General features: G+C 33.8%; 1 protein-coding gene across 1 annotated transcript; it reads left to right on the top strand.

The window, feature by feature from the left end:
• Window positions 1–8793: 8793 nt before the first annotated feature.
• LOC141595740 (triacylglycerol lipase SDP1-like) lies at window positions 8794–14160 on the top strand. Its single transcript, XM_074415706.1, has 5 exons — window positions 8794–8824; window positions 10293–10353; window positions 11167–11707; window positions 12761–12904; window positions 14050–14160. The coding sequence occupies exons 1-5, from the start codon at window positions 8794–8796 to the stop codon at window positions 14158–14160; spliced, it is 888 nt and encodes a 295-aa protein (XP_074271807.1).
• The last annotated feature ends 1410 nt before the right edge of the window (window positions 14161–15570 follow it).

Below are 15570 nucleotides of genomic sequence, written 5' to 3'. Positions count from 1 at the left end.
AATCCGGATTTTGACCTCTTTATGAATAGGCATGGACAAATAGGGTCATTTTTATAACCTTCTTTTAACAAATATTCACTAAGACGGTTATACCACATACGCCCGGACTGTTTCAAACCATACAAAGATTTGTTTAGCTTGATTGAATATTGCTCTCTTGGACTTGATTTTAATGTGTCGGGAAGCTTAAAACCTTCAGGGAGTTTCATGTATATATCACTATCAAGTGAGCCATATAAATAAGCTGTAACAACGTCCATAAGACGTAAATCAAGTCCTTCCCTTATAGCCAGACTAATCAGATATCGAAAAGTAGTTGCATCCATTACAGGAGAATATGTCTCTTCATAATCAATACCAGGTCTTTGTGAAAAACCTTGTGCAACTAAACGAGCCTTATATATCGACTATCTCGCCTTTTTCATTTCTTTTTTTCGCACAAACACCCATTTGTAGCCTATCGGCTTTACTCCACTGGTGTGCGACCATCGCCCAAACACTTCTCGTTTAGCCGGTGATTTTAATTCTCGCTTCAATAGCATCTTTCCATTTAGGCCAATCAATTCTACGCCGCACCGATCAACAGACTTTGGTTCATGATCCTCATTTTCATGCATGATATCAAGCGCTACATTAAATGCAAAAACATCATCATCGACGTCGATTTTGTTTCGGTTCCATGTTTTTCTAGACATGACATAATTTATCGAGATCTCTTCACAATTTTTATTTTCGTGTATTTTGAATCTCTTCTAGATTAATATTATCAGTCATGTCTCCAAGCTTTTCAAGGGGCTTTTCAAAAGCTATCTTATCCTCAACATTGTCATTATCAACTTTTGCTCCTTTTTGTTTTCGAGGATTTTTATCTTTGGAACCAATAGGTCTACCACGCTTCATGCGTGCTTTAGACTCATTTGCAATTGAAAGTCCTTCAGGGACATTAATTTTAGCTGGAGCATTTACAGCTGGTATATGAGATTTTATCACTCCTTTTGGATCAGTGAAGGCATTTGGCAGTTGGTTTGCTAACCGTTGTAAATGAATTATCCTTTGAACTTCAAGTTCACATTCTTTAGTACGAGGATCTAAATGAGATAATGATAATTCATGCCAACTTATCTCTTTTACCAGTTGCTTATTTTCTCCCCCTAACGTTGGGAAAAGTGATTCATCAAAATGACAATCAACAAAACGGGCCGTAAATAAATCTCCTGTAGATGGCTCTAAAAATTTAATAATTGATGGAGATTCGAACCCAACATATATTCCCAACCTTCTTTGGGGTCCCATCTTTGTACGTTGTGGTGGACTAATTGGAACATATACACCACAACCAAAAATTCTTAGATGAGAAACATTTGGTTCGTGACCAAAAACCAACTTTAGGGGAGATGATTTATGATAACTCGTTGGTCTGATGCGAATTAGTAGTTTGCATGTAAAACAAAGATGCCCCATGCCGAAATAGGCAATTTAGACCTCATAAGCATTGGTCTCGCAATTAATTGAATGCGTTTTATTAATGACTCAAAGAAGACCATTTTGAGTGTGAACATGTGCTACAGGATGTTCAACACTTATCCCAATAGACATACAATAATCATCAAAAGTTTGTGAACTAAATTCACCAAAGCGTTGTCAAAACGGATAGTCTTAATGGGATAACTGGATAGTGAGCTCTTAATCTTATCAATTGAGCTAATAATCTTGCAAACGCTAGGTTGCGAGTTGATAACAAGGATACGTGTGACCATCTAGTTGATGCATCAATTAATACCATAAAGTATCGAAATGGTCCACTTGGTGGATGTATAGGTCCACAAATATCACCTTGTATCCTTTCCAGAAATGTAAGGGATTCATTCCCTATCTTTGTAGGTGATGGCCTAATAATCAATTTGCCTTGTGAACAAGCGGCGCATGAAAACTCACTAGTTTGAAGAATCTTATGATTCTCTAATAAATGTCCACGTGAATTTTCAATGATTTTTCGCATCATTAATGATCCGGGATGGCCAAACCGGTCATGCCAAACAATAAACTTGTTTTTATCTGTAAACTTTTGGTTTACTAGTGCATGAGATTCAACTGCACAAATTTTCATATAATACAAGCCAGAAGATAACGCTTGTAGTTTTTCCAACACACTTTTCTTGTTCAAATTTGAACGTGTGATATATAGGTATTCAACCCCATTCTCATTTGCTGTCTCAACATGAAATCCATTTCTACGGATATCATTAAAACTCAGCAAATTTCTTTTTGACTTAGGAGAGTACAAAGCCTCCTGTATTTCAATATTTGTTCCATTAGGTAACAAAATATTAGCTCTTCCGGAGCCTTCAATTAATTTTGTACTACCAGCAATTGTACAAACATTTGTCTTTTCCTCTTTAAGACAAGTAAAATATTTCCTATTTTTAAAAATTGTGTGCGTAGTCGCACTATCCGCAAGGCATACATCTCCATGTGTAGCTCCCATAATCTTCATAAAATAAATGACATGTAATAAGACACATGCGAAAATAAATAAATGAGAGAATGTAGTAGTCTTAATTAAGCAAACACAGAAGCCACAAAAATTTAATGTCTTGATAATGTAAAACTAGTCACGTATTATGCATAATATACATGTAAAGTGATACCATCAAGTTTGATCATTAGTGCGCATGTACATACATGAGCTTCGTTTTTTTTTTTGTTTTTTTTTTTTTTTTTTTTTTTTTTTAGTGTTGTGAATGTCAAAATCATACAGCGTACTTGTTGTCTTAGGAAGTTAGAAATGCTTTACAGACCACTATTTCAAATATCATTATATATGTACGTATTAATTTTTGTTCATTGTGTCATAATGTGTGTACGTAACATTAAAAAAAAAATAAACAAAGTTCATTGAACATAAATATAATTATTTGTAATATCCATTAAATAAACTTAACACTCATGCTTGATAATAAAATCCGAAAACAAAGTACGACTAGTAGCTAAATTGAATGAAAATAAATAACTTAAGTAATACAAATAAATTTAGTCCAATTTCGGGACACTTCCATCGCCAATCAAAGGGCCAACTTCTCCATTAGGATCAAAGGTCATAAAATCTAAGATGTCCAAATCCATAAATTTGCCAGATACGAAAGGTAGATTGTTATCACCATCAGCATAATTTGTCTCAAAATTTTCATGCTCAGCAGCAAAATTTGCTTCAATATTCTTCCCTTTATTATTTTTCTGAGACTGCTTGTAAAGATCAACAAGATGTTGCGGCGTACGACAAGTATTAATCCAATGTCCTGTACTACCACAACGGTGACATGGATTTTCACCAGTTTTCTTTATCTTATCATGTGGACGATCTTTTGGTTCCCCCTTTCGGTGAGAATATGATCTTTTAAATTTTCCACCTCTACCACCACGAAAATTGTTTCGTCCTCGTCCACGTCCACGTCCAGGGCCACTACCTCTAGTGTGACCCGAATATTTATTTGTCGCATTCTCTATATGGAATGGACGTAAACCGCCGCATTCACTCGGGAATGGATCGGTGCGATGGGACGGACCGGTGGTTTTTTAACATGATTTGATTATTTTGCTCACCACCAATAAGCATGAAACTAGTTCGAGTATTTTTAAATCCCTCTCGACGATATTCTTTGTGAAAGCAAACAATTGTGAACTATGAAAAGTCTGATATGTTTTTTCCAACATATCTGCATCAGATATCTTTTCTCCACACAAAGTTAACTGTGAAGCGATTCTGTGCATGGCTGAGTTATAATCAATAACGGATTTGAAATCCTGTAGCCTTAGGTGAATCCAGTCAAATTTTGCTTTAGGAAGAATTCTTTGTTGTAAGATGGTCATACCTTTCTTTCGATTTTGCCATAAGATCAAAGGATCTTTCACAAGTCAAATATTCATATTTGAGTCCCTCATGGAGGTGACGACGGAGAAAAATTAGGGCCTTGGCCTTATTTTGTTCGGATGCTGTATTCCCATCTTTAATAGCATCACCAAGGGCATAAGACTTAAGATACATCTCGGCATCTAACACCCATTCAGAATAATTACTTCCAGAGATATCCAAGGCCGCAAAATCAAGTTTGTTCAAATTTGACATGATTAAACTGTCCTCCCGTCAGATGAGTAAAATTAGATTAGGGCTAGAGATTCGTGCTGATAACGTGTTATGAATAATAGAGAGTTATGAGAGAATATAGAGAGCAGAAAAGTATTCAGCTTTATTCATATGAAGGGTATATATAGTAGAAGAGTACATATGTAATATGGTAATAGAATATATCCTAAAGATACGGTAATATATGGACATCCATATAATATCTCTAGATATTTCGTAACAAATTATGGTTTGTTCTAATTAATGGTTTTTGTTGTGTAAAAACTTACTGCCCTCTGAAATATTTTTTCGGAATTGGGCTTTTCATGGAGGGTTAGGACTTAGGAGGGAAATGAGGGATTTTGATCTTGACGTCGGAACACGGCCTTATGAGACGGTTTAAAGGTGTTATCGTACTGGTCGTGTATAAATATGTTAAGACTCGAAGTCTGTATAATATATTAACTAGATTTAATGCTCGTGCAACGCATGAGTCATTTTGTAATGTTCTATCGTGTACGATGCAAAAGATGGAGATTTTTTAAGGGTATAACTAGTTTTGTGACCCGTGAAATTCACGGGTTGTTCTGTTTCTAGTGTAATACTTTAGTTATTTAATACAATAACATACTACGATCAATTCAATTTACGGTTTTCATGTTTTAAGGGTTGTATAAATTCAATTAGTCTTTTATACAACAGTTTATCAGAAATTAAAATTTCATACATTAGATATACTAAGATACCCCTATCAAAACTAAAGTAACTTAATGCAAGCTAAAATGAATTAATAATATAAGTATTCATATAATCAAATTAAACAAAATTATATTATCAAACAAAGATCCCCAAAAAATAGAGCGCCCTCACAAATTAGATATCAAAATTTCATCAACAATTCTGAAAATAACATAAAACACACAATTAAAAATGTTATGACAAAACTAACATTTCATACCCCCATAAAATTGAAGCTAATACAATAATAAATTGCGGAACTAAAAATTTTAAAGCAGCAACAACTTGAACAACAATTGGATCATTATTGCCGAATACTTCACCTATTAAACAATATTATACAAAAATGTTATGTCATCCCCAAATTTTCCACCTTTTTGTGATATTTCAAAATATATATAATAAATGCTCAAAAAATTATTAATCATCCACGGTTCCACGTTGATGTCACCAATCTTTAGTTAGTATGTAAAATATAGTTGTTTAAGCAATCTTAGTATTTCACTTCTCCATATAATCTTCTTTCTTCAATAAATCATACCTATTAAAAAAAAGTAATACAATAATAGTGGAATTTGTTTTATGCAATATTATCGTTATTAAGTTAGTTTCACCTTAAGTAATGAAAAAAAGAGGGAATGATAATCAAATCGTAGAGATGTAAGTATATTTACTTTGGAAGAGTTTAACACAATAAATAATCTTAATAGCCCCTAAATGAGAACAAAACAAACACATACGCGAAATTGAAAATGTGAGGAACACTTCATAACTCAATGAAACTTCCAATAAAAAAATAAAAAAAAATTAGTTAATAATATCGGTGACACATACCATTCTACTAACGATAGAGATAAGAAATTTTCTGCTTACAAATTTTGCCTTCCATAAAAAATATATAAACAATTGAGGATGCGTTTTATGGCTATTAAATATTATTTTTTCATTATTATCAAATTTAATATAGGTGTAAATAAAGATCAAGTTCATGACTTTTGAGCATCCATTTTTCATTATTATGAAGTTTAATATAAACATAAATATGGGAAAATGAGAAATGGTATGTAAAAGATTTGCATTAGTAATAATAATAATAATAATAATAATAATAATAATAATTTATTATTATTATTATTATTATTATTATTATTATTATTATAATAAATTAATAATAATAATAATAATAATAATTTTAATAAATTATTATTATTACTATAATAATAATAATAATAATAATAAATTATTATTATTATTATTATTATTATTATTATTATTATTAATTTTTTTTCATGTAAACTCCACTTTGCATGAAAGTCGTTTAAAAAGTCATCTTGTATATGTAATTAAAATATGACATATTGATGATGATAGATATTTTGGTTTTCCTTTTAATTATATTTATAAATTTGTAGATATTAGTAGCTTTATAATCCAAATTATTAGTTTTTTTATTTACTACATATCAGACTTTTTAGCTACTATCTTTATGGTTAAGGAGGAGTTAGATGAACAAATTGAATGATTTAAATGATGAGAGTAAATTCTTAATTTATTTTTATAATTTAAATCATGATCTTATGGTTTCCACACAAAAATAAATTTTACTAAACCTTATAATGAGCTTTAATAAATTTATTAAAGTAGCCTTAATATTAACAATATAAATTAATAGAATTTAATTATGATAATCCTACATGGCAAAAAAATTAAATGTATTAAGCTGTCTTTTAACTATATAGTTAAAATATGACATATTGATGATGATGATGATAAATATTTTGGTTTTCTTTTTAATTATATTTATAAATTTGTAGATATTAGTAGCTTTATAATCCAAATTATTAGATTTTTTATTTACTATATAAGACCTTTTAGCTACTATATTTATGGTTAAGAAAGAGTTAGATGAACAAATTGAATGATTTAAATGATGAGACTAAATTCTTAATTTATTTTTATAATTTAAATCATGATCTTATGGTTTTCACATAAAAAAATATTACTAAACCTTATAATGAATTTTAATAAATTTATTAAAGTAGCCTTAATATTAACAATATAAATTAATAGAATTTAATTATGATAATATTACATGGCAAAAAATTAAATGTATTAAGTTGCCTTTTAACTATATAGTATAGATTATATAGATTTATAGATGTGACATTCGTAATGCACGCGTGGCTTTTTTTTCCGCCTATGTGGCTTTGTCTACGTGGCCTTTTAAGGTTACCCTTTTAATATAGTTTTATAGATTTAAAATTCTTGTCAAATTTATCATTTTCAACTTCTTAAAAATAAACATATTTTCTCCTATTCACTGAAAATGCTACATTTTTTCATTTTTTCTCCAATGTTTAAATGACTGCCCTGAAAAATCATAAAAATCGCAAAATTAGATCTCCCTTAGTTTTTCTTCCATAGTACTAGTAAATTTAAGTTCGAGCTAAATTTTACAATCTAAAGCCCTTATAAATGTCCAAAGTTTCTCTAAAACGTTGGTTATGAACAGTAGAGCAGTGCTCTTCGTGCGTCTCACGTGATGAACAGCCTTTCTACTGTTGCTGCTCTTTAAACTTCTTTTTTGTTGATTGTTGCTTCTGTATTGTCTATCTCATTCTTCTCTCATTCTTCTTCGTCTCTCATTGTTCTTCACCTGGTTATTTTGAGCTCTTTCATTCTCCTTTTCTGCATCTCTAATCATGTCTTTCATCTGCTAATTTCTTCTTTTTTTTCATTTGCTTGCTTTGTGTACTTATCAGGTTGATTTATTTCCTTATTTTGTTTTTGATTTCACCGATTTTGATAGCTTTCTCCTGCTCCGATGCTGGTGTTGACGGCGACGGCGATGGAGACCACCATGATTATTTGTGGTGATGATTGTAGCTCTGGTAATTCATCACTTTTCGTGCTTTACACTTTCTCGGACCTAATAATTCAATTAGGGTTTTGCTTTATCTTGATTATCAGTCAATAATCAAATTCCTTATTGAATTTTAAGGTTTTTTGTTTGATCTGTGTATTGAGAAGTTTCGGACGATTCAAAACCGTTTTTCTGACAGTTTTAAGCCATTGATTTCTACCAGGTTGAGGCTTTGGATGGTTTTGACTTCCCTTGTAAACAATCTTAGTCACTTGTCCTTCGACTATTTCTCAACGTTCTTCTTTGTTGGGCAATTCGGGTATGAACACTTGTAATAACTTCTGGGATTTTCACTGCCCTTTACTTGTATTTGACCGTATTTTCTACAGCACTAGCCATCTTCAGCTCTATTCATCTGAGCTATTGGTTGAGAGTTATTGTAGTTCCTTTGCAGATTTGGGTATGGCTGTGTAGTTATAATTTTTAGGGGTATGATTTGATTCGGTTTAAATACAGATTGTGTACTTGTTTGTTCATTGCTGTTTGTATCATTTTGTTTCTTGGGTTCATTCACATTTCATCCTTCTCGCATTCAATATCTTAGGGACTCACATGTTAAATATAAGTTGCTCTCATGTTTCAATTCAATTTAGTATAAAAAAACGATGGAACTAATATTCATATTGACAAATTACATAACTTGTGCACTTTTGTAATCGATTTGAAGTTCTATTTGGCAAGACTATCACCAAACAGTAATATGTTACTTCCTTGATTAGATTCTTCGATCAATGAGGGGCTGTTAGCTTTATTCTATGACTGTTACCGACTTGGGTGTCTTTTCTTATCATGTTTGGGCGTTTTTAGAGCTGATTGAAGTAAGCATCTCGAAATTTGAGAACGACTTAGATATAATGAAGGGTCATTTATATCCACTTTCGGAGTTTCATCATCACCAAGTTGGTCCTCTTCTTCTAAATCTGGTTAAACAAGGGTTGGCAAGAAATTAAAGATATTTCTTTTCAACTTATGTTGCTGATATACTCATTTAGGAGTAATTAGACACAGGACTATGGCCCAAGTATCAGACAAGGATACAAGAGGTAGTACTAAGAGTCCAGAGTTATTACAACCATGAACACAAATCCTTAGTTTTCCCACTTAGTAGAAAGGTCTTGCAAGATAACTTATGTTACTGACATAGTCTTGTGTTGGTTTTTTTACTCCCATTTCAATCGATTTTCCCTTTCATTTTCATCGTTTACTCTAACTGTTTTTTTCTTCGGTTTTTTTCTTATTTCAATGATCGCTTTGTTTACTCTTTCTTTTCTTGAATTTACCTTTTTTTTCATTACCAAATAAAGTTGAAGTCTTTTACTAATTTTACATTTTGTTAGGGTGAATTAGGGTTGACATTCATAAAATGAGGGGCACTACTATAATAGATGTTTTCATGATAAACTGTTTTGGGTTGTGCTTAGTGTCAAATTTTTAAAGAGTGAGGACTCGAGTATGTTTAATTAATGGTATTCCATTTGTTTACTCTTCTTTCTTCTTTGTATTGTCTCTCAAAAAATCTGGCCACAATCTTAAAAGAGGTGGTTGGCTTCTGTAATTTTGGTAAAATCTTAGGAATTTATCTTCTTTCTGATCTCTCTGATTATTTTGAGTGCTGATTTATTCGAATTTATTTCTTGTTTTACTTTTCGTGCACTTTTCAGAACTGGTGAATGTCATTTGTTCATTTGTGATTTTTTTTATGTGTGACGTTGTCCAGTTCGGGTTGATTTCAGTTGCATTCATGTGTTGCCTTGTTCATTTGCTGAAATGGTTTCAATTTCTTGGTAATTGGTTGTGTTAATTGTTCAAGTCTTACAAGGTTCTGTTAATTAGTCATCTATTGCGAATTTTATACTCGGTTCAGGTTGATTTCAATTGCTAAATTTATATTTTTACAGTTACTCGATTGTTCATGTGTTGCTGTGTTCATTTGCTGAAATGGTTTCGATTTCTTGTTGATTTGTTTTGTTAATTGTTCAAGTGTTATAAGGCTGTGTTAATTGTTCATCTACTGTGATTTCTATACTTAGTTGATTACTGAATCTGGAAGGAGTGTAGAATAACTTGGTTCGTTGCTTCCTATTTGGTCTTTGCTCTATGTTCAACTTCTCAACATTTGATTGGTTACTTAATCTGGATGTTATTTGGCTTCTGACGACCGCTTCATTTTTATTTTGATGACTCCTCTGATGCTCTGATACTAGAGTATTGGATAATTTGATTGATATACATGTCATCTGGAATTATTTGTTTATAGACTTTCCTTTGTTGTGCGTTGACTTAATTTTTTTGGGAATAGGATCATCAATTGAATTGTTGTTGACTTGTGATGTTGTCTTTGATTCGTATTTAAATATGTGGAGAAGTTGGAGAGAGCGGACTACAGTGTAGAGGGCCAAGACTAGAATTGTTCCTGAGCAGAATATATTGTTGGAGTGTATAATTTCTTGCGTACTTCTTGGTCTTTACTCTATGTTCAGCATCTCAACATGTGACATGTGTGTTGTGCAGTATCACTGGAGATGGCGTCGAGTGGAAGTACGGCTAAGCATATAGTTCCTGATAGATGTAGGTGTGGTCTCACAACTGCTAATTTCTTCGTTTGCTGTTCTACTTGATGTAGATGTTCTATGTCCACTTAGGGTCGTCTCAGTTTTGTTTTTTTCTATCTTTCTATAGCATAGGGTGGGGGTGTTGTGTTTAAGAGCCCAACCGCAAATGTAATTTCACTAACATGCTTTGTTTGCTAATATTGGGGTTGTATTGGTCGGGTAATAGCTCACAAGAGAGCATCTATGTTCGGTTTATTTGTTGTTCAGGCGGTACTAATTGAAAGACTATTTATTGTGTAAAGCTTTATAGGGCCCAACTTGTAGGAGTAGATTGTTTGGGTATGGTTGCGCGCAAAATGTTGCTTGTGAACAGTAGGCCAGTATTTTTGTGCGAGCCACGTGAGGAGCAGTGTTTGCACTGTTGTATTTCTTTATTCTTCTCCTGCATTTCTCCTTTACTTTTCATCTATTTGGGCTCCAATTTCCACTTTCCTCATCGGTAAATCCCTATTTTCCTCCCCTTCACTCATTTCCTCCTTCGATTTTCATCCACAAAATCTGCATATACTCCATATTTCCCTTATATGATCAAGGGAGAGATGGTTGCAACCTCTGTCAATTCAAATTTCCTCTGTCCATTTTCAATTCAACTGTGATTTTGTGAAATCCTTTGTTAATGGCGCTACTTCTTGTATGCATGCAACCTATGTCAATCAATCCAATGATATGATCAAGGTTTTCGATTTCCTCCCCCCTTTTTCCCTACATTTGTAAAGAAGTAATATTTATGTTGTTTAACTTTGTAATTTGGGTTATTTTCATGATTTTGTTAGATTGATTGCTGCATCGATTTTTTTTGTTATTTTAACAATTGTTAAGAGGGTCACGACTCGTGGAGCTGTTCATGAGATTAGGCAATTGCAAATGATGTTGAGGAACCTGACAAGTAATATGACTTTCCAGGAGGCTTATGACATGACTGGAAGGATTCTTGGTATAACGGTGTGCTCTCCACGAAAACATGAACGTCCCCGTTGTCTTAACTATTTGACCTCGCCCCATGTAGTTATATGGAGCGCTGTCACAGCATCTTGTGCCTTTCCCGGGCTTTTTGAGGCCCAGGAGCTGATGGCTAAAGATAGGTTTGGTGAACTTGTACCTTACCACCCACCATCCCATCTTGGTCCAGAAGAAGGCACAAGCCCGGCACGTAGGTGGAGAGATGGTAGCTTGGAGATTGACTTACCCATGATGCAACTGAAGGAGTTGTTCAATGTTAACCACTTCATTGTTAGTCAAGCAAATCCACATATTGCTCCTTTTCTGAGGTTGAAGGAATTTATGAGAGCTTATGGGGGCAACTTTGCTGCCAAGGTATTATAGTTTTCAAACTATAAACTTTCATTTCTGCTTTATGGCTTCCGTGGTTCTTCTCTCTGATATGATCTTGCATTAGTGTTTTTTATCTGTAGATATTAAGAGGTACATTGGGAAGACGAGAAAATGGTGGGTGAGTGGGGAGGAGGGAGGGTCTTGAAAATCAGTTGATTATTTTAGGCATAGTTGGTAGTTCTTTCCCCCTTTTTTCTTTTTTCTGTAAGTAGTATCTTTGAAGTATAATGAAAGTAACTCAAATTGCCCTCTTAATTTGAACTTCTTATTTGTCGCGGAGTAGATTGCCACACTTTTCATCAAGGATTGGGGAAGCACCCTATGTATAGGTGAAGAGCAACATATCCCCCTTACAGCACATGGAACAGGAGCCTCTTTGGAGGTTTGTGGACCGTGATGATAGGGGTAATGTAACTAATGTTGCTCTCGGAGATTTCTTGCTAAACCATCCATCCTGAAATAACATTTCTTTACTTGATCTCCTAGTGACCAATGCAGAATTTGCCGATAGATAGCAAATGGGGAAATCAATTGAATGATGGGAAACACAGAACAGAAAAAAAAAATACTATAAATCTTATGGATCTTAACCTCTAGGTTTTGGTTGAAATCACTTATAGCTGCATTATTATGAGTGTTAATATGTCATAGCTATGTTTTGCTCCAATGGGATCAAAGTCTTTGCTTCGGCTATGAAATATGATGGAATAAAGCAGAATGACCCACTAACCTCTTTCCGCTTCTTATATGATAAAATAGTTGTTAATTTTTATTATACAAAGAATGCTTAGGAAAAACAAAGATATTTGTTCTGTCAACACTAGGGTAAGTCTGTTTGCAAGGACCCCTTTATTGAGACACAAGAGTGATGTTATTTCGTTGCTGAAAGTAGCTACTACTAGGGCATCCCCTCCTTGGATATTTCTAACTACAACCTCAATGTGATGCAATTCATTGTGCCACTTTTTTTTATCTACATATATCTTTCATCTGTAAGCTTAATATTCGCAACTAATAGTGGCTCAATACTTGTAGCTTGCTCAACTGGCTGAGATGGAAGTAAAACACAGATGCAACCAGATACTGGAACTGGGTTTTTCTTTGGGTGGAATTGCTAAATTGTTTGCTCAGGCTTGGGAGGGTGATGTCACTGTTGTGATGCCTGCCACACTTGCTCAGGTATGCAAGTTTTTTATTAGCTTGTTCCTCGCGATGCGTGGGTGCCTACTTTCACTTTTGTGGTTCAACTGAACTTGTTTTCGTGGATTATCAGTTTTTGTTTACAGTTTGTTGCTTAATACGGAGTATTAGATATCATGGCTTGGTGTTCACATATGAAACTTGGATATATTTAGTTCGATTATGAATGATTGTGGAGGGAAGTATGCAGCCTTACTCTTGTGTTAGCAACACATATAGGCTGTTTTTAGATGACCCAAAATGAAAATTGTGTCGTGAATTCTGTCTACTTCTCAATAAACAGAAACACCTCAGGTTTAGTAAGTCATTTTTCCTTATTCCATCAAATTCTAGAACCAAAGAGTGAATAATTTGGCTACATTAAAAATGGATAATGTGAGTTGATGAATACTTGCAATAAAAACAATTATGTGAAAAGTTTTGTTGTTTGGTCTGTTCTTAGTTACAACCATGATATTAAATTTCAGTTTCTGTATATCAAAACCGACCGTCATAGCCTCAAACCAAAAATATTGGTCGATATGACCTCAAGATGCAGTCTCCATTTCTCCAAAACATTGATTACTTGGACGTGGATTGGGGTCGCAACCCATATATAAAACCATTTTTACAATCGAGAAAGTTCTTAAGTTGATTCTGTGCTATTCCCTCTTCGTGACTTGTTTTACATTCCCATTTGAGCTATGTACGTTTGAGCTATCCCCTCTCAGTGATTTGTCTTACGATTTGTGACCTAACGATTCAAAGATAAGTGTGTTACATTTTTCGTCTTGAAGCATGCTTTTTACTACTTTTCCAAGAATAGTGGGATTGGCACTTCATAATTCATCCTTTATGAGATTGAATCGTTGTGTTTGATGTATAATATTTCGTATGAGTTCGTGTTTGTGTGGCACATTACAATCCCCGTAACATGGTCGTTGAGTGTTTAGTGTTCCACAATATTACCGTGGTGCCTCAATGGATTGGTTCCTATTTGACGTGCCACGCTTGGGTAAGGGGATGTATATACGTGGCCTTACTCTATGTTAAAAGCATAGAGACTCTTATGTCGAGTTCTTGACCGTAATGAAAATTGCACTTTGACTAAGATTTGATGTGGATTTTTTTGTTCGTCCACCAAGTATTCAAAAATTATCCGAACCCATCATATGGAGAGCTCCAAAAGGCGGCAAATCGGGGTAGACGGAGCACCGGGAGAAGCTTGTCGCTATAAAATCCAATTGTGGCATTGAACTTGCTTTGGATTGTAATTAAGTTTTTGATTTACCTTGATTATCAGTCATTTATCAAGTTACCCGTTCATTTTTACGGTTTTTAGTTTGATTGCTTGATTGAGATGCCTATGGGCTGGCTTTATTGAGTCGGTTTCAGTGTCAGTGGTGGCGATGATGACGATAAACACAAATACTGGTAACATATTTCATTTGGTCAGCTGGAATGAGAAACTTAAGCAATCGTCGAGTCAAATTGGAAATGTCATGTATATTAGGTCTGGTACTTAGGTTGGTTGTGGCTTTCTCGATACAACCATATAGTTGTTCACTCACATAGTCAGCATAGACTAAGTCTTATTTTGCGTACATGTGCAGCCCGTCAAAAAATAAAGAATGCTCAATGATATCACCGCTATAGTGCAAATCCGGTGGTGAGATCGCTATTACATCGGTACCGCATGACATGTGAGATTCTCGCATTCCGCGGCCGTTGGAGATGTTATAGTTGTATATGGTAAGTGATTCTTCACGGTTTGTTTAATTGTCTGGTGGACGTATCCATTTCTAACGGTTTGATCTATTATTCCTAATGGTTTGATCGACTATCCATTCCTAACGGTTTGTTTAATTGTCTGGTCGACGTATCCATTATACTACTAAGCGCAGGATATGGGCATGTTTTGTGTTGTTCAATAATTAATTTGCTCTTGTATTAACGGGTCAAGAATAATTTACTAGATCATTTCCCTTGAGTAGGATTGTCTCTTGTTTTTTTAGACTTGGGTTTCCTGGCTATAAATTATCCAAAGTAACTCATGCGTCAAAGAAATACTGTATGATTTTTCCTCAAAGCATACTAAACGTATGCTTCTTTTGATGATCGTCCAATTACTTTATATATAAATTTCGAGATCTTAAAGATGATTGGAAGTAAAGTGGTGGTCTCAAAGCTCCTGTTTGATTCTTATCTTCTAAGTAGCCGCACCATGTTCTGGAATTAAGTATTTTAATGCTTATCTATGTGGACGATCTGAATTAGATGAGTGTGTATTTTTTCGGATAATACATAGTGTCGTACATTGCGTAAAAACCATATGAGGAGAATGAGAATGAGGATGAGGAGGAGCCGTTTTAAGCTCAAAGGTTCTAATAACTTGTGTTGGTTGAACATGAAAATTAGTTGGTAAGCCGAGACTTGGAGCAATAAAGTAGAAGATTAGTAGATCTATATAGCGAATTATCAATTATTTGCTCTAATTCATTTATGCAATAGCAAAACAAGAACAACCCAGTTGTTATCAATTATTTCCTCTAATTCATTTAATCTCCCATTTCAACTGATTTTTCCTTGCACCTCACAATCCTAATGAGTTCTTTTTATTATGTTTTCCTACTAAATCCTCTGCTCCCCTATATAATTTGAGATTA

Source organism: Silene latifolia, chromosome 8, assembly GCF_048544455.1.
Source record: "Silene latifolia isolate original U9 population chromosome 8, ASM4854445v1, whole genome shotgun sequence".
NCBI lineage: Eukaryota > Viridiplantae > Streptophyta > Magnoliopsida > Caryophyllales > Caryophyllaceae > Silene > Silene latifolia.
Note: the sequence above shows the minus strand (reverse complement) of the source record. Positions and strands in the feature narration are given on the sequence as shown.